Source organism: Nuphar pumila, chromosome 1 (assembly GCF_984573655.1).
Source record: "Nuphar pumila chromosome 1, dmNupPumi1.hap1.1, whole genome shotgun sequence".
In the NCBI taxonomy this organism is placed as follows: Eukaryota; Viridiplantae; Streptophyta; class Magnoliopsida; order Nymphaeales; family Nymphaeaceae; genus Nuphar; species Nuphar pumila.
The window spans coordinates 2,953,349-2,977,049 of NC_143249.1; the positions used below are offsets into that span (position 1 = coordinate 2,953,349).

The window sequence follows — 23,701 nt, forward strand, 5'->3', positions numbered from 1 at the left end:
AAACAAAATCAGATTTAGCATCATTCACTCAATAAATTGCAAAAATAGAGATCAAAATACAAAACCTTAAAATCTAAAGCATATAAAACATCAGATTTATCATCATTCATTCAATAAATTATAAAAATAGAGATTAAAATGCAAAATTCTTAAAATCTAAAGCATATCCAAAGAAAAAAATCAGATTTAGCATCATTCACTCAATAAATATCAAAATTATTGATTAAAGTACAAAATCCTTAAAATATAAAGCATAGAAAAAAACAGATTTAACATCATACTCAATAAATTATAAAAATAAGAATTAAAATACAAAACCCTTAAAATCTAAAGTATTTTTTTTTAAAAATAAACATTAGATTCAACATCATTAGCTCAATAAATTATAAAAACAATAATCAAAATACAAAACCCCTAAAATATAAAGTATATCCGAAAATAAAATTTGGATTTAACATTATTCATCCAATAAATTACAAAAATAAGGATTAAAATATAAAACCCTTTAAAATCTAAAGCATATTAAAAAAAAATCAGATTTAGCAAACCCTGGTTAGAGTTCACTCAACAACAGAGACAATAGGGGTGTCAACGGGTCAGGTTTAGTTCAGACTCAAGTGGAACCATACCTGGCTCCAATTTTCGGGTAAGGTATTAGATTTGGACTGAGGTATAATCAGACCTACCATTAGAAAACCATACCCGAACCCAATAAGTACATGAACCAGACCCGCACTATACCCAGTAAATTAATATTTTTTATCAGTTTTACATTGAAAATTGTGTCTTAATCGGAACTTGGGTCGGGCCCTGGTTTGGTGTAAAATTTCACAAACTGTACCCATCCCGGGTCTTAATTCGGGTCTTCTTATTTATCACCCTACCCAAACCTTATAGGGTTTGGTACGGGTCGGATCCGGGTAAACCCTACCCGTTGACATCCCTGAGAGAAGAGAGAGAGAGAGAGAGAGAGAGAGAGAGAGAGAGAGAGAGAGAGAGAGAGATGAGGTAGTGTCCTTCCTCTGGCGTTTCGTTATTTTTTTTTTAACCCGCGTCCCCGCCGTCCCTGTTCCCAGCGTAACGGGGGTGCGGATCAGACATTCTGCAACTACTGACTGCTGCTGTAGAGAGAGGATGGAGAAGGGTGGTGGCAGTAAAGGAGGGTATGGTCGCAAGTGGGCGATCGATCTCACCACCACCAACGACTATTCCTCTCCTTCCCGCGACGTCCCCGATCCCCTCGGCTTCACTCGCTCCTCCCAAGAGCCCGTAAACACCCTCTCTCTCTCTAACAAAAAAAGGGTTTTGCTTTTGCTTGATCAGTAATTGCTCATATGTTCAAATTTAGGAGGATGGTGCTGGCGGCAGCCGTCAGAAGAAGGAAACAGAGGCAGCATGGAAGGCGCAGGTACCCATTTGATTATTTCCCTTTCCTTTTTCCATTCTGTCTTCCATTTGGATAGTGAAAAGACAGGAGAATATGCGTGCTATGGATCCATTCTTGTGTGTTTTTGCAATATGTAGCTTTCTTTGTTCCTGGGATTATGGGTTGATCTTGGCAGTTCCTTTTATGATTGGATTCCCTTTGACCAATCTCTGTTTGAAAAGTCTTTCGACTTCGAGAACATCTCCTCTGGATCCTTTGGATTGCTTTTCGGCCATCTCTGTTTGCAAAATCTTTTGAAAACTTGAATTGCATCTTCTATTGCATAATCGGTTTTGAGGCGTTTGGTTTCTTTTCCATAGCATATTCGTGACAATTCAAACTTGAGAGTTATTGATGAAGCACATAACAAAAGATGGATGTGATTTGGGAAAAATCTGTGGGGATGGTACACCACTTTCTGTTTCTATGAAGCCAATCCGTGAGATGACAATTCATTTTCAGTAGATTTAAATATTTGTGCGTTGCTTATTTTGGCTTCAGCATCATCTATGTGCTCTTTGATACCCTTGGCGGCATCATAACCTAAACAAACAAGGTCATCTATCATGAAATAAATTTCTGAGATTGTCATGGATTTTCTCAAAACTTGCCTTCACAATTCAGTGACCTGATCCAAAGCATTTTGTCTGCTGGTATTATGGAAGAAATAAAGAACCTTTTTGGCACAGGATTATGAGACATGGGCACATGGTTCTGTATTTCCACAAATTGCAGAAGCATCGAAAAGTCCGAACAGTTTCAGGCCACTCCACTGGACAGGGAGGTCTACCACCAGCGGGTGGGGATTCAAAAAGCCTTTGATGACTCATGGAGTCTCTTTTGATCTTCATTTCCATCTTTCTTTCGTCTTTGAATCAAACCAGATTTAAGCGAGCCACTTTTTATGTTTAACTTGGGTGAATTGGGAGGTATAGTGCACATTTTAGAAAATCTGGGTTTGTAACCTATTATTGCTAATAATTTTGCTTATGGTTGCTAATTGTGTTGTGTATTAAATATCTATAGATAATTGATTTAATGCCACTAAGAGCATGCCACAATATCCATGTCATGTTTCCTATGTAGTCAAAAGTGCTAGGCGGTGCCTAGTCGGCAGACCCCTAAAAAGACTAGTCGAGGACTAGGTGGGACTAGTCGGTATCCCAATTAAAATATAAAAAATATACAAAATACATATAAAAATATGTTTAATTCTTTTACCAATAAGATGTTTTCATTACGCAAGTACAAAATTACACTTGATATTAATATACATAACCAGAATATACATATAGTTACACACAGACAAATATATATATATATATATATTCAATTATTCATAACATATTCAGTATAATCAACAAAATATGCTTTCAACCTTTCACATAAGCACAATAGCACATACATATATAAATAACATATTACATAATTCATAGTACTAAACATGCTTTCAGGATTTTATAGAAAACTTCATCAGAAACAAAGTAACACACACACACACACACACACACACACACACATATATATATATATATATATATATATAACATAGTCAATTAAAATTAACTGTGCATGCCTTCAATGTTTCACAGAAAAATCCCAAAAGCAAAGTAGCACACACACACACACATAAATATAATAACTAAGCATGTTAACATGATTTCACAGAACAAATCACACAAACACACACACATATATATAATTATATATATATAAAAAATAATATATATATATATATATATAAGAATAATAAATGGCTAAACTGCCCTCGTGCCTAGGCGGAGGTTCCTTAGTCGGTGCCTAGTTGGCAAAATTGGCACCTTTTAAGGTACCCACCTAGGAATTTCAAAGCCTGGGCGTTTTACTTACGCCTAGACCGACTAGGCGGACTAGTCTCTGCCTAGTGGGGGATTTTGACTAGATAGTATGTTCCTGTCATTTAGGCACTTCCTATTGACAGATCAAGATGAAAATTGTACAAAGGTGGTCTAATACTAGTGTAGGAAGGGAAGACCCAAATAAGGATTTGATGAAGATGGATTTAAATTCCTCACAGAGATATGACTCATTCTTGATTTTAAAAGAGCCATTCGGTGTAGTCCAAATATTTCCCTTTGAGAGGTCTGATAGAATCGGTGAAGTGGGAACAAAAAAAATAAGTTCTGTGCAATAATTTATATAGTTAAAGTTATTGATTTTTTTCTTTTTTGCCCAGAAAATCAAGAAAATTCTTTCCAAAAGATGATAGCCGTATGTGGAACTTCTAACAATTCTACAATTATGAATATGTAAAAGAACATAACATTGACTGTGCAATTGAGTTATCGGATTTGTTCTTAAGTATGTTAAACTGTGCAGGTATGTGTATTAAATTTTAGATGAGGTATGGTACATATGTAATAAGTTTCTGCAGGTCATATTATGCAAAAAAAATCCAGCATGTCAAAATAATACATCTACAACTACAGGAACATTTTTTCTTGTCTGGCTGTATAAGCTGGTGGAGCTTTCCCCAACTGGAAATTGAAATAGATTGTGCCCTCAGCTAATATAAAGACTTTTGTCATAAGCCAGTTATGACATTTAATCCAATGTTACATGGATTCTTATGACTGCATGCAGGAATTTTTGCATGTATGTTTTGTATGATTTCGTTTATCAAATTTTATACACATTTTATTGAATCATATAGTAAAAGTGTTATGAGGAAAGTTTTTCATATGTTAAGTTTTTTTATATTCTGTGCATGATTGCATCGGAGAACTTCTACAAACATTATGCAGATCCTTATGTGCTATGATCAATGTTGTGAAAAGTGTTGAGGCATAGCAAAGTGCTCCACCAAAAACTGAAGTGAGGCGTAAGCCTCGAGGTGTAAAACGTAAGCCTAAAAAAAAATTAAACTTAAAAAAATCTTTAAAAATATGAATATATAAAAAAATGCTTTATTGATGAAGCAACAACTAATAAGAAATAGAAAATCTCAAATAAATACCAAAAAATATGAGATTAACATGTAAAAGTAATATTAATGCAACAACTTGATCCATGTAAGTATCTAAGAAATAAAATATGAGCATTCAATAAAAAATTAAGTAACAAAATCTCTAACAATCAATAAAATTTATTATTTCTTTTATTCATTATTATTTGTATTCTTTTTCAATTTTTAATATTATTGCTGACTAAGGTATAAATATAAAGGATATGTGGCAAACCAATTTGTTTCTTGTGTACCACCATAGTTTAACTTGAGAAATTTTAGAATTCAATGCCTTTAACAAAAAAGAAGAGATGAAGACAACACCAACTTATTTATATGCTAGTAGGGGTTGATGTTTAGTTCTAAATCTATGAGCTAGAGATTCCCTGAGAAGTGTTTTTAGGTCCTAAAATAAGGATTCAAATAAATATATTTAAACATGCAATAACACAATAAAATAAACTAGCATAGGGTTTTCAGTTTCTATTTTACATTGATTTTATGACCTTAACCTGACCACATAAAAAGAAAAGGGCCTTAGCTTTTGACATTTTGTATGCCTGAAATTTCATAAAAAGTTGAGTTCGGATTACGAATAAGATACGAGTTCGGGAGAAGTCGACCCAAGGATCACTTTTCCTGTATGAAGGTTGCTTTTAAGGGCTCTTCCAAGGTTCCCAAAACTTTACTCAAAAATGAAAAATGATAAGTCTCACTAGATTAAGATTTTAGAATGCAAAAGCAAGAGAGACTGCGAGATGGAGAAGCAGAGAGAGAGAGGGGAGAGCGAGAGACGAGAGAGAAAGAGAGGGGAGAGCGAGAGAGAGGCAGAGAAGAAGAAGAGCCGAAGAAGGATCGAGAGAGATAGAGTGTGTGTGCTTAGTTGCTCCTCTCCTCTTCTTCTTCTTCTTAAATAGTGAAGAGGAGGGAGGAGAGGAGACGAAAGGGGAGTTCCCTAGCATCGGGCCTCCTTTTGTTTTTAGTTTTTTTTAAATAGATTTCGTGTCAAATGAGGATTTTGACCTCATTTGACCATGCTAAAATGAGGCATGTGTGAAAATCTCTATAAAAAGAGTAGTGTACAAACACAATGCTAGAAACACGAAGTGTGCACAAAGGCACAAGGAGAACTCTCGCAAGTGCATAAAGGCACAGATACACATGCACAAAGGCATAAAAAATATGAACTTCAATATATTGAATCCCAAACGAGCCTTACAAAAAACTAGGAGAAGCATGGGGGGAATCACCCCTATAAATACAAGTTGTAGTAGTGGGGGGGGGGGGGGGCGTGTGGGCTCCAACATATACGTTGGAGCCCCTCCAACGTATATGTTTGTAATAAAGTATGCAGAAAGATAAAGAATGCTAAAAAACATTCATAATATCCCACAATGGACTAATACACAAAAGGAACAATAGCCAAGTCCACTATGAGATAATACATACACAAGCTTTAAAGAAAGCACAAGCTAAAATATAAAATCTCTTTATTGAGAGAAAGAGAGAGAGAGAGCACTAAGGCTCCAATACATAAAGAATACAAAGGGGTTTACCCCTATTTATACACCCCAAATGGGGTCTCAAAAGGGGGCTCCCATAGAGTAACATATAGTTTATTATTTTTGAAATCAAAACATCTATAGCCTTTTTTATTTTTCCCATAGCCTAAAAAGACACATTCAATTGCCTTTGGAGATAACTTGTCTCTCTTATGTAAGAGAACAAAACATTTACGACCAAGGATGCGAAGGCGATTGTAGTCGGGAGAGAATTTGAAAAGTTTTTCATATGGATAAACATTCTTTAGTTTAGAAAAAGGCATTCTATTGATTAAATATGTTGAGGTCATGACGACTTCGACCCAATTTTTTTTTGGAATATTTTTAGAGATAAGCAACGTTCTAGCGGTTTCTATAATATGTCTATGTTTTCTTTCCGTTAGTCCACTTTGTTGTGGAGTTTTAGGGCACAATTTTGTTATGACAAATTTCATTTTGTTTTAAATAATTTTGAAATTCGGTAGACAAATATTCTCCACCGGAATCGGATCTAAGAGTTAATATATTACTTTGAAATTTGTTTTGTATTTTCATATAAAATTCTTTAAAAAATGAGAATACTTCAGATTTATGACTAAGAAAATAAATCCAAACATATCTAGTGAAGTCATCGATGAAAGTGACATAGTAAGAGTAACCACCTTTAGACATGATCGGAGATGGACCCCAAGCGTCCGAGTGCACCAATTCAAAAGGTCTTCTTGAAAAAAGGTTCTAGCTGAAAATAGAATAGACTTCATTTTCCAAAAAATGCAATTTTTGCAATTAATATCTTTTTTCTTATAAAATTTGAATCCAAACGGAAAAAGATACATTTTAGAATAATTTGGATGTTCAAGTCTTTTATGCTAAGTTTCAATGCTTTTATTTTGGACATAAGTACAAAAAGAATTTGTAGGAAGGTTTAGATGATCCATATAATAGAGGTCTCCCTTCTTATGGCCTTGCCCAATTCGCTTCCCGGACTGGAGATCCTGCACAAAGCAACCATTAGATGAAAAATATATTTCACATCCATGGTCGGCAATTTGAGAAATTGAAAAAAGGTTCAAATTAAGCTTTGGAACAACTCTTACTTTAGGAACAAATAGATTTTGAGAATTTTGAGAGTTAAGTGTTTCAATGCTTGTGATTTTTAAAAAGGTCCCATCGGCCGTAGAAACACATGAACTTTTTGAATTGGTGCATACATCGGTTAAAGCATTTTCATGAGGAGTCATATGAAAAGATGCTCCGGAGTCTAGGATCCAAGAATACATACCGGGTGATGATGTAGATGCAATGGCCGCACCCGATGTGGAGGAAGTGAATTTGAGAATTTGTTGTAGAGCCATAGATATTTGTCCAAGTGTTTCTTTGAGGTCTCCACTATTGCCTTCATCTTCTTTGTTGGTAGTAGATTCTTCAAGAGAAGCCACCTTAGGCTTGAATGTCCCATTTAGCTTAGGGCAAGCGGGTTTGATGTGACCCGACTCATAACAATGATGACACAAAATCATCTTTCTTCCTCCATTATAGTTTCCTTGTTTTCTAAAATGGGGTGGTTTATAGGTTTTGACATGGTTACCAGGTTTGGATACGACAAGTACTTCATCAATGTTTTTACTCATGCCAAGCCTAGTTTCTTCTTGTGTGATTTCGGCTATGACATCTTTTATTGGAGGAAAAATAGATCTATGGAGAAGTGATGATCTCACTTGCTCAAATTCGAGATGTAGTCTAAACAAAAATTGGAACAATCAGTCTTGTTCCATTTGTTTTTGTCTTAATTCAACATCCTCCATAGCCACCCATTTTGGCTCTAAAAGAGCCAACTCATCCCATAGTGGGTTTAATGTACTATAATAATCTTGTATACTTGAATTACCTTATTTGGTGGTTCTAATTTTTTCTTGCAAAAAATATGCTCTTGCAAGGTCTTTTTGGATATACATACCCTTCATAAAGAACCAAGCCTCATTGGCTCGCGGAATTTAGCTATATTGGCACATACCTTGAGTTCCACATTGTTCATGAACTAAGCAAGGATCTTGGCATGGTTGCTTTCCCAATCTTCAACTTTCTTTTGGTGGTCTTCAATGGCTTTGAGACAAGCATCTCTCAAGCGCCTTTTCTTGACCTCCTTCAATCTTGGTGAGCTCTAATCGAGATTCCGAAATGAAACCCATTACGTAGCCCAAAAGTTTTTTACCTTTAAGGTTGTTCTCCATTGCCGATGCCCACATCATATAGTTTTTTCCATTGAGCTTGAAGGATAGGTCGATTTTGGATTCCATGATGCCACCAAAGAGTGTGAAGGATGGGGACAATGAACGTAAAGATGAATATCACGCCTTTTCTTTTATGAACCGAATGGCTCTGATACCATGTAATAAAGTATGCGGAAAGATAAAGAATGCTAAAAAGCATTCATAATGTCCCACGGTGGACTAATACACAAAAGGAAAAATAGCCAAGTCCACTATGGGACAATACATACACAAGCTTTAAAGAAAGCACAAGCTAAAATATAGTCTCTTTATTGAGAGAAATATATATATATAGAGAGAGCACTAAGGCTCCAATACATAAAGAATACAAAGGGGTTTACCCCTATTTATACACCCCAAAAGGGGCCTCAAAAGGAGAGCCAAAAGGGGGCTCCCATAGAGTCGTTGGGAGCCCCCAACGGTCACAAATGTGATCGTTGGGGGCCCCAACGACTCTATGTGGGGCCCCTTTTTGGGTTGAATTTGAGACAAAATAAAAAGAAAATAAGAAAATAAAAGTAAAAAACAAAATAAAAAAGAAATAGTTTTTTGCTAAAACAACTATATAAAAAGATGATAATACCCCTACCGGGTATTATATATATATATTTATAGACAAATATATATGTATATATGTATAGTTACATATATTTTAACAATGTTGACGACCCCCCATGTTACAACAAAAAAAGAAAAGAAAGACTAAAAATAAATAAATAAATAAATAAAGAAAATACAATCATATTCTCAAATGAGAATATGCGTAAAATGTAGGAAATGATCGAAATACCCTTATCAGGTTTGGAATATATATATATATATATACTTAGATAGATACATATACATATACATATATATACTATATCTCTCTCTCTCTCTCTCTCTCTCTCTCTCTCTCTATATATATATATATATATATATATATATATATATATATATATATATATATATATATATATATATATATATAAAGAACATTACATTTTATCACCCCCCTCAAACTTAGGATGACATAACCGAAAGTTTGCCAAGAAGGAAGTTAAATCTTTGAGAGCACAACGCTTTGGTGAATAAGTCTGCCAATTGATATCCTGATGTAACATATGGAAGGTCTATGGTTCTTCTTAAGTATTCTTCATGAACATAGTGGCAGTCCATCTCAATATGCTTCATGCGCTCATGAAAAGTATGATTTTTGGCAATGTAAATTGCACTTTTATTATCACAACATGGTTTTATAGGCCCTTGAACTTGAATATTCATATCTTCCAGCAACCTGCGAATCCAAATAATCTCCATGGTAGTAGATGACATGACTTTATATTCGGCTTCCGTGGATGAGAGTGAGACCTTCTGTTGTTTCTTGCATCTCCAAGAAATTAAAGATTCGCCTAAAAATATGCAAAAATCAGTGGTGGAGTGACGGTTATTCGGGTCACCTCCCCAATCAAAGTCAGTATAAGCAATTAAATTCAATTCAAAAGAAGAAGATAGAAATACCCTCTTATTTATTGTACCCTTTATGTATCTAATGATGCGGAGAATGACATTCATATGAACTGTAGTAGGTGCATGTTGAAATTGGCTAGCAACATGTACTGCATGAGAGATATCAGACCTAATAATGCTGAGATACGTTAGAGATCCAACCAGTTGCCTGTAAGGTGTGGGATCTTTTAGGAGAATCCCATCATCAATCTTCATGTTCAAACTCACTATTTCAGAAGTTTCACAGACCTTGTCATCTGTGATTTCTAATCTGTCAAGAATCTCACAAGCAAGTTTAATTTGAGACAAAAAATAGCCTCTGTGAGAATAAACAACATCAATTCCCCAAAAATATGTCAGAAATCCTAAGTCTGACATTTCAAATTTTGAAGTCAAGATAAATTTAATGCTCTTAATTTCCTTGTTTTCATCACCTGTTATCACCGTATCATCAACACATAACAGTAATATAACAATTCCTGCATCAAATTTCTTAATAAACAATGCAATGTCAGTATAGCACGAAGAGAAACCATTTTCCATCATTACATTGTTAAACCTATCGTGCCAAGCTTTGAGAGCTTGTTTCAAGCCATAAAGAGCTTTACGAAGACGAAAAACTTTATTTTTAGGGATTTCCATACCAGGTGGAGCATCCATGTAGACTTTTTCATTAAGATCTCCATTTGAAAATACATTTTTGACGTCCATTTGAAAAATATTTTATTTTTTAATTAAAGCAATGGTGATGAGACATCTGACAATAACCATACGTGCTACTAGAGCAAATGTCTCTTCACAATCAATCTCATATTCTTGACTATACCCTTTAGCTACTAAGCAGGCTTTATACCTCTCAAGAGATCCATCACTCTTGGTTTTGACTTTGAACACCCATCAACATCCTATAGTTTTCTTTTCATTGGGAAGCGTTTGAAATTCCCAAGTGTTAGCTTTCCTAAGCGCTTTGAGTTCACTCTCCATGTCTTCTCTCCATTCAACACATCTTTTGGCCTCTTTAAAATATTTTGGTTCAAAATATGAGTGAATGACACTTAAACAAGCCCTATATTTAGGAGAGAAAGAATCAAAAGATACGAATTTGGATGGAGTTTTTTTAGTTCTTTCAGTTCTTCTAGGATTTGTATCATGTGTGGAGATAGATTCGCTAGGTTCACTGTATTGTTCAATGACACTTCTAAAGGTACTTCTATCTCTATGAATATAGGTGATAGGGTCTCTAGTTATATTTTCTTCTTGAGAGGTAAGTGGATTAGAATCATTGTTGTTTTCAATCAATTCATTGTCACTATCATTTGTTAATTCATCATCACTAGAGAGATCATTATCTTTAGATAATAAATCAAATAGAAAGGAATAGTTGGCATTTTCTAAGTGTGATTCTTTCTTTTCAAAACAACTATCATTTTCCAAAAAACGTCACATTCCTTGAGACATATAACTTATCATTCTTAGGATCATAACATCGAAATCCTTTTTGGGTTTCGGAATAGCCAAGAAAAACATAAGGAATGACTTTTGGTGAGAGTTTATCATTTTTATCCGTTTGGACAAAACACTTACAACCAAAAACTCTCAATCTATTATAATTGAGTTCTTTTTTATATAGAGTCTCAAAAGGAGAAATTTTATTTAAATTTTTTGATGAAACACGATTAATAAGATAAACGGATGCAAGAGCCTCCTCAACCCAAATTTTTTTGGAATGCTTTGGGATATAAGTAGAATTCTAGTGGTTTCAATGATATGCCTATGTTTCCTTTCGGCCAACACATTTTGTTGTGGGGTCTTAGGACACGATCTTTGATGGACAATACCATAGTCTTCAAGATCTTTTTTAAATTCATTAGAGAGATATTCACTTTCGGAATCAGTTCTAAATATCTTTAAACTACTACTAAATTGATTCTTGATTATCATATGATATGATTCAAAACATGAAAAGACTTCATGCTTATGTTTAAGAAAATATATCCAACAATATCGAGAAAAATCTTCCACAAAAATCGCATAATAGACAAAGACTCCCTTGGATATGACAGGTGTCGGTCCCCAAACATCCGAATGAATAATTTCAAAAGGTTTTATGTTAAACATAGATCTTTGTTCAAAAGGCATACTTTTCATTTTTCCAAGAATGCAATCATTACAAGAGAAATACTTTTACAAAGATTTTTAACAAAATATAAATAGGATAACTTGGTGATATTAGGATGACCAAGTCTTTTATGCCAAACATTTATGTCTTTATGTTGGGCCACATTACAAAAAAGGAGTTTTAGACATTTAAAGAGAGTCCACATAGTACAAGTCTCTCTTTCTAGAGCCTTCCCCAATCAACCTCCTGGACCGGTGATCCTGTATTAAACACTTATTAGATGAGAATTGAATGTCACATCCAAGGTCCGAAAGTTGAAAGACGAAAAGTAAATTCAAATTTAATTTTGGTATAAATCTAATTTTGGGTTTCAAAGTTTTTAATCCCTTTAATTTCAAGAGAAGTGTCATCTGCGGTTGAAACAAAAGATGGTGATGAATTTTTAGAATATTCGGAAAGAGAAGAAATGTTTGGAGACATATGAAATGAAGCACCCGAGTCTAAAAGCCAAGAAGTTTTACCTGGAGGGAGAATAGATACAACGACACCGGAAATTACTCTCTTAAGAAAAGGTTGAAGAGCCTCTATAATTTGATTTAGAGAGAGAGCTTCATTTGTGGAAGTAGATGCACTTTCTTCTTTTTGTGGTTGGGATGTGGTTGCCATAGCCAATAATTTCTTTCATTTGAGACAAACCGGTTTAATGTGTCCCGGTTTCTTGCAAAAGTGACACATAATTTTGCTATAGTCCCTTCTTTTGCCTTGTCCACCATTGGATCATTGATTTTGATTTTTAAAATGAGGAGGTTTATATGTCCTCAAGTTGTTTCCGGGCCTAGAAACGGCATTCGCTCCATCACACTCTTTGCAAGCCCATACGAGTTTTCTCTCTACTTAATTTTGTAATGACGTCTTCAAGAGAGGGAGAGGTGAAGGAGGATAGAAGAGAAGATCTAATTTGTTCAAACTCGAGCCTTAGCCCATTCAAAAAATTAAAAAATCGATTTTCTTCTAATTGTTTATGACGAAGCTCTATGACTTCTCCACTCCACTTTGGTTCGAGCATAGCAAACTTATCCCAAATGAAAGAGAGTTTGGCAAAATACTCCCTTATAGTCATATCTCCTTAAGAAAGGTTAACACCTTCTTTTGGAGGTAATACTTATGGGACAAGTCCCTAGAAGTGTATCTTCTCAAGGTACTCTCGTGCTTGAGATGCCTTTTTAAACTTTATAATATTGGCGTTCATTCTTGTCTCAACGGAGGAGAAGATCCATGACAAGATCTTGAAGTTCTTCATTTCCTACTCATGTTTTTTGCTATATTCCTTAAGAGCCTTAGTTCTTTCATCTCCCTTAAGAATTTTGATTTTTCCTTTTTCAACCAAAGTGATTTTAGGCTCCGGTCCCGGAATCGAGCCTTGAACATAACCCCAAAGCCCTTTTCCTTTAATATGGGCTTTCATATTTCCGGCCCATACGTGATAATTGGAGCTATTAAGCTTAAAGTCAAGAGAGAAATGAGAGTATTTTTCACCCATTAGAGAGGTAAGATGAAAGAAAATGATACTTACCACAATAAGATTTTAAATCTTACTTGTTGTAGTAATCTTCTAAAATTTTGGATGGGGAGGAGTCTCCATGCCAATCATCAAAAAGTTGAAGGCATGCTTTTCGAGGCACTCGATATTGTGAAGAACCGCAAGATTTTTTTTCTCCAAGCAACCTTGCTCTGATACCATGTGAAAATCTCTATAAAAAGAATATTTGTGTACAAACACAATGCTAAAAACACGAAGTGTACACAAAGGCACACGGAGAATTGTCACAAGTGCACAAGGGCACGAATACACATGCACAAAGGCATACAAAATATGAACTTCAATATATTGAATCCCAAATGGGCCTTACAAAAAACTTGGAGAAGCATGAGGGGAATCACCCTTATAAATACAAGTTGGAGTAGTGGGGAGGCTCCAACATACACGTTGGAGCCCCCTCCAACGGTTATATTTATAACCGTTGGAGGGGGCTCCAACGTATATGTTGAGGGCCCCCCATGTTACAACAAAAAATAAAAAAAAAAGAAAAAAGAAAAAAGAAAAGAAAGACTAAAAAGAAATAAATAAAAAAAGAAAATACAATCATATTCTCAAATGAGAATATGCGTAAAATGTGGGAAATGACCGAAATGCTCTTATCGGATTTGGAATATATATATATATATATATATATATATATATATATATATATAAAGAACATTACATTTTAACAACATGCACCTCATCACGAGGCGTGCGCTTCAAGGTGTATGAGGGTCACACGCCTTGAGGCGCATGCCTCGACCATAGTTGCACCTTGGGCTTGCGCCTCTAGGCAAAAAGGCCCTCGCCTTGAGGGGAGGCACACTTTTTGTGCCTTGAGGCGCATTTTTAACAACACTGGCTATGATACAAGAGAAAATTATTTCGTATCTCACCTTATAATGGTAATGGGTAAACCTCATATTAGTAAATAAATAAACCAAGCATAAATACAAAATAAGGACCATAAATATTCATATTTGAATTTCCAAAAAACCTAGAAATTATGGGTTAGAAGATGTTAAAACCTCTTGAAAGAAACATAATATAAAACAAATAAGTTGTATATGGACGCATCTGAAGACTCTTTTGTGGTGCCAACTAGTAAATGGGACCACCATGGCTTCCCATGAAATTTCAGGAGAAAAATCAACTAGTTGTACTTGTGTTCTCTCTGAACATGTCCTTATTTGTTGTATCACGTTATATAGACCATTTTTTTAGTTAAGGCAGTGTTGCATGAATATGAGTACGGACTACAATACAGTTATTCTTGTAGAAATTGGCGTTGATAGTATAGTGTGTGTGCATGAATTAGAAATGGAGTATCTTTACGACGTTTTTGTGAAATTGTCTACGAAGAGACAATACGCATACAAGCATAAATACTTAAAAAAGAAGTGCACGAAAGCACTCTCACAACACTTGAACACAATACGTAAAAAGCGTATAAATAATAAACATGCAATAATGCATGTATTTCATAAAAAGGAAGCAAGTGCTTGAGACTCTCAAGCTTATTTTACAACAAGGGGGAACACCCCTATTTATACAAGAAAGAAGAGGTGCAAGAGGGGGCTCCCCAAAGGAGTCGTTGGGGAGCTCCCAACGGTCACAATTGTGACCGTTGGGGGCTCCCCAACTACTCTATTGGGGAGACCCCCAATGCACCTTTTTGAATATGCAAAAAGGAAAAAATAAAATAAAAAGAATTACAAAAATAAAAGGAAAAAAATACAGCATATTCCAAATGGAATATGCGCAAAATGTAAAAAGACCGAAATACCCTTTTCGGGTAAAAAGAGAAAAATGTATAAATATATATACTTATATATAGAGATATGTATACATATAACATATGTATACGTATCTCTATGTATATAAGTATATATATTTATACTTACAATAATGTTTTTGAGTATACATTTTAACACCCCCCCTCAAACTTACGGTGTGATAACCGCAAGTTTGTCAAGAAGGAAATGAAATCTAGGCGAACAAAGAGCTTTTGTGAAGAAGTCCGCAAGTTGATACTCAGACGTCACGTATGGTAGATCAATGACCTTCTTCAAGTATTCTTCCCTGACATAATGGCAGTCCATCTCTATATGCTTTGTTCGCTCGTGAAAGGTGTGATTTTTGGCAATATAGATTGCACTTTTATTGTCACAACATAGCTTTGGTTCTCTGATAGGCACTCCCATATCTTCCAAAAGGCGTCGAATCCATACAATTTCCATGGTAGTGGATGCCATGACTCTGTATTCGGCTTCAGTGGATGACAGAGAGACCTTCTGTTGCTCCTTACATCGCCATGAAATCAAAGATTCACTTAAGAAAACACAAAAACCAGTGGTGGAGTGATGGTTACTAGGGTCACCTCCCCAATCTGAGTCAGTATAAGCAAGTAATTTTAAATCAGAAGAAGAAGATAGAAATACTCCCTTATTTACTGTGCCCTTCAAGTATCTGATGATGCGAAGAACAACACTCATATGAACGGTTGTGGAAGCGTGCTGAAACTGACTGGCGATGTGTATAGCATGTGACAAGTCAGGTCGAGTAATACTAAGATACATTAACGAACCTACCAACTGCCTGTAAGGGGTAGGATCGGTTAAGGGAACACCATCGTCAATTTTCATTTTTGCTCCCACAACTTCAGGAGTTTCGCATACTTTGTCATCAGAAATCCCGGATCTGTCAATAATCTCACAAGCAAGTTTAGACTGAGATAGAAAATAACCACGTTGCGAATAGGCAACCTCAATTCCAAGAAAATATGTCAGAAAACCCAAGTCTGACATCTCAAATTTTGAAGTCAAGACGGACTTAATACCCTTGACTCCTTGAACATCATCACCTGTAATTAACATATCATCAACATAAAGCAATAATATGACAATCCCTGCCTTAGATTTTTTAGTAAATAGAGCAGTGTCAGTATAACATGAGGAGAAACCATTTTCCAACATTACACTGGTAAATCTGTCATACCAGGCTTTGGGAGCCTGTTTCAAACCATAGAGAGCCTTTCGAAGACGAAAAACTTTATCTTTAGGAATCTTCATGCCTGGTGGGGCATCAATATACACTTCTTCGTTAAGATCACCATTTAAAAAAACATTTTTCACATCCATTTGAAAAATGTTTCAAATTTTAATAGATGCAATAGTAATGAGACATCTAACTGTAACCATTCGGGCTACAGGAGCAAAAGTTTCTTCATAATCAATTCCATACTCTTGCCCATACCCTTTAGCAACTAAGCGAGCTTTATACCTTTCCAGGGATCCGTCGCTTTTAGTTTTAACTTTAAAAACCCATCGACAACCTATAGTTTTCTTTCCTATGGGTAGAGTTTGGAAATCCCAAGTTTCAGCCCTTTTGAGAGCACTAAGTTCATTTTGCATGGCTTCTTGCCATTCTATACATTTTTTAGCTTCTTCAAAATTCCTTGGCTCAAAATAAGAGTGAATGGTACTAAGACAAGCCCTATACCGGGGTGAAAAAGAATCAAAAGAGACAAAACGAGTTGGCGGTCTCCTATTCCTCTCAGATCTTCGGTGATCAAGAGTAGGTACAAGCTCACTATATTGGTCAATGGCACTTCTAAAGGTGTCTTGGTTTCTACGGGAGTAGGTTATCGGATCACTTGAAATCCTGTTTTCTTGATCATTGAGAGGGTTATGTTCTTCAACATCACCACCATTTTCCTCATCGTGATTTGATGATACATCATCATCACTAGATATATCATCATTACTAGCCAATAAATAAAAAAGGAATGAGTAATCAAAATTTTCTTGTTGAGAAACATTTTTTTCAAATCCACTCTCATTTTCTAAAAACGTTACATTTCTAGAAACATATAACTTATCATCTCGAAGATCATAGCAACGAAACCCTTTTTGAGTTTTGGAATACCCAAGAAAGGCGCAGGGGATAGCTTTGGGAGAGAGCTTGTCATTTTTATCCGTAAGTATAAAACATTTACACCCAAAAACACGTAACCTATTATAATCAGGTTCAAGTTTATATAAGATCTCAAAAGGGGATATTTTCCTAATATCCTAGATGGTAAGCGGTTTATTAGATAAACAGAAGCGAGGGCTGCTTCAGCCCAAAAGTTCTTAGGAATGTTTTGAGAAATAAGCAAGGTCCTAGTGGTCTCAATGATGTGCCTATGTTTTCTTTCGGCCAATCCATTCTGTTGAGGGGTTTTAGGACAAGACCTTTGGTGAATAATTCTGTGATCCTCAAGATATGTTTTAAAATGGTTGGAGAGATATTCTCCTCCAGAATCACTTCTAAAAATCTTTATATTACTGTTGAATTGATTCTTGATCATTGAGTGAAAGGTTTTAAAACATGTAAAAACTTCATGTTTGTACTTTAGGAAATAGATCCATGAATACCTGGAGAAATCATCCACAAAAATAACATAGTAAGAAAAGCCTCCTTTTGAAACAACAGGTGCGGGTCCCCAAACATCGGAATGAACAATTTCGAAGGTTTTAGATGAGAACATAGTTCTTTGCTCAAAAGGTAAACTTTGCATTTTTCCGAGAATACAATCATTACAGGAAAACGAACTTTTACATAGATCCTTTGCAAAATGTAAATAAGATAACTTGGTGACATTAGGATGACCAAGTCTTTTGTGTCATATGTTTATATCTTTGTTCCGGGCAACATTACAAAATGATTTTGGAACTTGGAGAGATTCCATATAGTATAAGTCTCTTTTTCTAAAGCCTTCCTCAGTCAATTTCCCGGACCAACGATCCTGTATTAAACATTTGTCACATGAAAATTTAATATCGCATCCATGGTCCGAGAGTTGAGAAACAGAGAGAAGGTTTAAGTTAAGTTTAGGTATAAATCTAATTTTTTGAATGAAAAAATCTTGAGTTTCAAAATTACCTATTCCTTTAATTTCAAGAGAGGTTCCATCCGCAGTGGAAACAAAGGATGGAGAAACATTTTTTGAAAAATCGGAAAGTGAAAACATGTTTGGGGACATGTGAAAAGATGCCCCTGAGTCCAAAAGCCAAGAGACTTTACCTGGAATGGAAGAGGTAGACACGGCGGCACCGGATGTAGCTCCCTTGAGAAGAGGTTGAAGAGCTTCCACTATTTGATTCAACGAGAGTGACCCACTTGATGATGCCTCTTTCTTTTGTGGTACACCGGTGGTGGCCATAGCGAGAAGCCTCTTCCATTTGGGACATACGGGCTTGATATGCCCCGGTTCCTTACAAAAGTGACAAATAGTCTTGCTATAGTCCCTCTTTCCTCTTTGTCCACCATCTCCTCCTTGATTTTGGAATTTGAAATGAGGAGGACGATAGGTCTTTACATTATTTCCGGGTCTTGATACGGCATTGACCTCATTGTTTTCTTCATGATTACAAGGAACTACAAGAACATTTAATCCTTGTTTACATAAACTCATACGAGTCTCCTCACCACTTAATTTGGTGAGAACATCTTCAAGAGATGGAGGAGAAAATGAGGATAGAAGAGATGACCTTATTTGCTCAAATTCTGGTCTTAACCCATTCAAAAAGTTGAAGAACCGATATTCTTCAAGTTGCTTGTGGCGGAGTTCAATTGCCTCTCCACTCCATTTTGGTTCAAGCATGGAAAGTTCATCTCAAATGGAGGAGAGGTCGGCATAATATTCCCTAATGGACATTTCTCCTTGAGTAAGGGAGAGGGCCTTCTTTTGAAGGTAATACTTATGGGATAGATCTCTTGATGTATACATTTTCTCGAGATAATGCCAAGCTTCCGATGCTTTCTTGAACTTGATAATGTTGGCATTAATCTTTGTTTCGACGGATGCGAAGAACCAAGAAAGAATCCTGAAGTTCTTCATTTCCCATTCGTCATGCTTCTTGCAGTATTCTTCAAGAGCTTTGATCATTTCCTCTCCCTCAAGAATCTTGATTTCATTTCCGTCCATCACGGTTATTTTGGGTTCCGGTTCCGGAATTGTGCCTTGCACATAACCCCATAATCCTTTACCTTTTATGTGAGCCTCTATGTTCCCGGCCCAAATATGGTAGTTGGACCCATTCAACTTGAAGCCAAGAGCGAAATGAGACTCTTTTTCACCCATTAAGGAGTAAAGAAAAGGAGAAGGAGGCGTACCAACACAATGCTTCAACTTCTAGCTTGCACAAGATCTTTCTAAAATATTTGAGAAGCAAGATCCACCACTTCAATTTCTAAGAATCCGAAGGCACGGTTTTCGAGGCACTCAAAAAAAGAAGAATCCCACGATCCTTAATCACCAACCGAGCTCTGATACCATGTGAAATTGTCTACGAAGAGACAATACGCATACAAGCATAAATACTTAAAAAAGAAGTGCACGAAGGCACTCTCACAACACTTGAACACAATACGCAAAAAGCGTATAAATAATAAACATGCAATAATGCATGTATTTCATAAAAAGGAAGCAAGTGCTTGAGACTCTCAAGCTTATTTTACAACAAGGGGGAACACCCCTATTTATACAAGAAAGAAGAGGTGCAAGAGGGGGCTCCCCAAAGGAGTCGTTGGGGAGCTCCCAACGGTCACAATTGTGACCGTTGGGGGCTCCCCAACTACTCTATTGGGGAGACCCCCAATGCACCTTTTTGAATATGCAAAAAGGAAAAATAAAATAAAAAGAATTACAAAAATAAAAGGAAAAAAATACAGCATATTCCAAATGGAATATGCGCAAAATGTAAAAAGACTGAAATACCCTTTTCGGGTAAAAAGAGAAAAATGTATAAATATATATACTTATATATAGAGATACGTATACATATAACATATGTATACGTATCTCTATGTATATAAGTATATATATTTATACTTACAATAATGTTTTTGAGTATACATTTTAACAGTTTTAAGGTGTTCTTTTTGGTGCTTAATATTTTAGGGTGCATCAATGTGCAACCCATCTGCTAATCTTGTATCTTTGGATTCATTAAGTTATTCTTATGATCCATCATTTTGACAAATGACTTTTTCTTTTTGCATGAGAAGAAAGCCTGGGAAATAGCTCAAGCCCCTTTCAAGAATTTGTTAATGATGGGTTTCATGATGTGGATGGCTGGAAATACAGTGCATTTGTTTAGTATTGGCATCACATTCTCAGCTCTTTGGCAGCCCATAAGTGCCCTTCAGGGTGTTGGTAAAGGTACAATTCTTTGACTTATATAGCTGCCTTCTTGATGCTGCAAGGTATGTTGCCCTTCAGGGTGTTGGTAAAGGTACTATTCTTTAAACTCTAGAGGATTTTATAGGGTTTCTTATGTGACAATCCCTGTTACCCGAATCTTCTGTACAAGTGAACACTACAACTACAAACAAGAAACTGCAAAGTTGTGCTAAATTTGTTGAACCTTCGTTTCTCCTAGTCTAATACAAATCTTTGCTAATGAGATAATGTAATCTTTAACCTTGTAACTTAAGGGTTATGTGGTCCATAAGGATGCTACTAGTTCATATGTGAACAGTTTTCTGTTTTTTTCTCAATGAGAATAGCCTTATTTGTTTTAGGCACTAAAATTGGTGGGAGAGTATGCATCTAAAAAATGAATATTCTATGAGGCAACATGTGTATTACCATAACTCACTATTCTTTCTTTTTGGTTTTCTCTTAATTAGATTGAGCCATCTTAACCATAAAAAAATACTTCAATTCAATCAGTCATATTTTTCATGTCTAGAATCTCTTCATGACTTGGTTCTGAAAATCTTCAGGGCATTCATGCTGATGATATATGTTAAGAAAAATGATTTTTCTATTCCATTGGTCCAATCTGAGAAAAATGTGATACTGAAAAACCAACAAAAAGCATACCCCATGGGTTTAAATTCTGAGCTTGTTCTGTTTTCATATCAACTTACATTACCTGTTAATATTCTTGATGTATATACAATATGATTGTCACCTATGCATTCTTATTGTGCAGTGTAACTAATCTGTGTAATATTTACATAAATAATGGCAATACTCTGATGTTGAATAAACATCTTCTTTGGTTCTGCTGTGAGGTTTATTCCGATATCTGTCACTGTTGTTCATTGCTTTCTAATATCTTCTATTGCAATTTTACTCGTATGTTGTCTAGAACCTCTCTTTAAATGCTATCTTGCTGTTGTTTCTACCATATATTATCTAAGGATTTTTCCTCTTCCATTTTCCCTAGTTTTTGAGCCTTACAAGGATTCAAGAGTAGATATTCTTGCACCCAAATTGGTATTTATCGCCCTTAACCTAGCAGCAATGGCATTGGGTATTTGGAAGGTAAACCATTGACACTGATCCATCTTAATGTATCTAGTTTTCTCAGTGCAATTGTTCAGGTAGTTCCAGTTTCTTATACAAATTTGTTTTATTTGGCAGCTGAATACTCTTGGCCTTCTTCCCACCCATGCGTCTGATTGGGTTTCATCCCTGCCACCTGCTCAGGTATGCTAACAAATTGCCTATGAATTATGGGTAAATTGCAACCATGAAAAATGTCTGGTCTGTGTCTATTTCTGTACCCATAATGAAGGAGTGCTCTGTCTGTCAATTACAACGAAGATTGCAGGAGTTAGTTGTTGCCTGCAGTGCTTTTTCTAGGTTTTGGCATCTCAGGAGAATGACACTATCGGTTTCCAACTCCCCATTTTCTTATATATGTGTCTGGCTTTTTCTTTTTCAGGAGGTTGAATATTCTGGTGGGGGTCTTCCATTTGCCTGACATCTATGTACGGAAAATTGGACAAATCAAATGTGGGGAACTCCATGATTTAGGCTTCAGTGTGCCTGCGTTGTATGTGCAGTATAGGAAGTCCTTAAGAGGCAAAGAAACTGTATTAGTTGATTAACTGACTAACATATGTTTTGGAGTGGTTCTTGCTCGTGGAAGCTTTTTTTTTGGATAATCCAAGGGGAAACCCCCCCATCACCGACCACACATTGGCTGGCCTCTTGTTGGTAAAACTCGAGGTCTTCCCTGCCTACGAGGGAGTATACCCAGCTTCGACCTTGTGGCAAGAGATGCCACCCATGGGTTTCGAACTTGTTACATCCCATCAACTTGGTGACATTCACAAGTTGCCCTTACCAGATGAGCAGAGCCCTTGTGGGAGCTTTTCCTATTTTTTATTAAAAAAAAACTGACCCATTTTGATCAGCTTTAGGGCTGGCCACTGTGGTGAAACCTGTCTTCCATGTCTGGGAATGATCACAACAATGGTTAATGTTAGCTATCAGAGTCTGTCATATAAGTAGGAAACATGTTCAAGCAGCTTTCACAGCTATGGTGCATCTTTTATATTAGAGATCCCTAATCATACTGGGATGCACCCGTAAGGTTGCCATTGGTCCAAAGAGTGAAACTTCAACCTTTTTTTTTATATCAAGGGAAAACCCTTGTTCAGGTGGTGGGTCTTGGGAGGGATTGACGCTCTGCTGTTTGGCTCATCCTTAACTGTTTGAACATGAGGTAAGAAAAGCAAAGGTATTTGTCATTAGAAACAGAAATATTTTAATAATTAAAATTCTAAGAATTTTAAGTTTATATGAATCATTTTAATGCATAAACAACATGATATCCACGAACAATTAATAGATCAATGTAATTAATAGTGTCACTTTGCAAAATAACGTGCTCATAAACAATTATTTGTAAAAAAAATGTGCATGCAAAGTCTTTAAAGAAAAAAAAATCACGTATTTTTATGAATATTACGAGCTTTGAAATCTTGCATGTGAATTTTTTTTTCTTTAAAGACTTGGTCAACATGCGCAAATCTGCATCTTTAAATGCAAGCGTAATGCAAGGTAGTCAGGAGTATGCAAAATTGCCTACCATATATATATATATATATATATATATATATATATATATATATATATATATATATATATAAGCTTATGTACATTTCAGTGCGGCGGCAATATAAATGACAAAGCAAGAGTCGATCTTTAAAGAAAAAAGGAATTTCACGTGCGAGTTTTTTACGAGTATACCTTCCATGAAAACAAGTTCCTTGTTTACTTTTTTTTTAACTCATTGCCAGTTACCAAGTTCATCAGCATAGTACCGAGTGCATGCATCATATTAGTTGCCGAAGCCCCTAAGGGCACTTTCATATTCATTATTTGATAACGTGAGAGTATCATGTCCCCAATCATATTCATTATGAAGGTATCTTATCTCCAATGTTGTTAGTGTTGTGTTATGCTTTGATGGAGGGCATGTTTAGAAGAGAGAAAAACTTTTATA

The 23,701-nt window shown here is 35.7% G+C and overlaps 1 protein-coding gene across 1 annotated transcript; it reads left to right on the forward strand.

Annotated features, from left to right (window-relative positions):
- Positions 1-1,033: 1,033 nt before the first annotated feature.
- LOC149847685 (uncharacterized) lies at positions 1,034-22,355 on the forward strand. Its single transcript, XM_089991795.1, has 6 exons — positions 1,034-1,269; positions 1,349-1,408; positions 20,463-20,616; positions 21,632-21,729; positions 21,829-21,894; positions 22,133-22,355. Exons 1-6 carry the CDS (start codon positions 1,135-1,137, stop codon positions 22,169-22,171), a joined length of 552 nt encoding a protein of 183 aa, XP_089847921.1. The 5' UTR covers positions 1,034-1,134; the 3' UTR covers positions 22,172-22,355.
- The last annotated feature ends 1,346 nt before the right edge of the window (positions 22,356-23,701 follow it).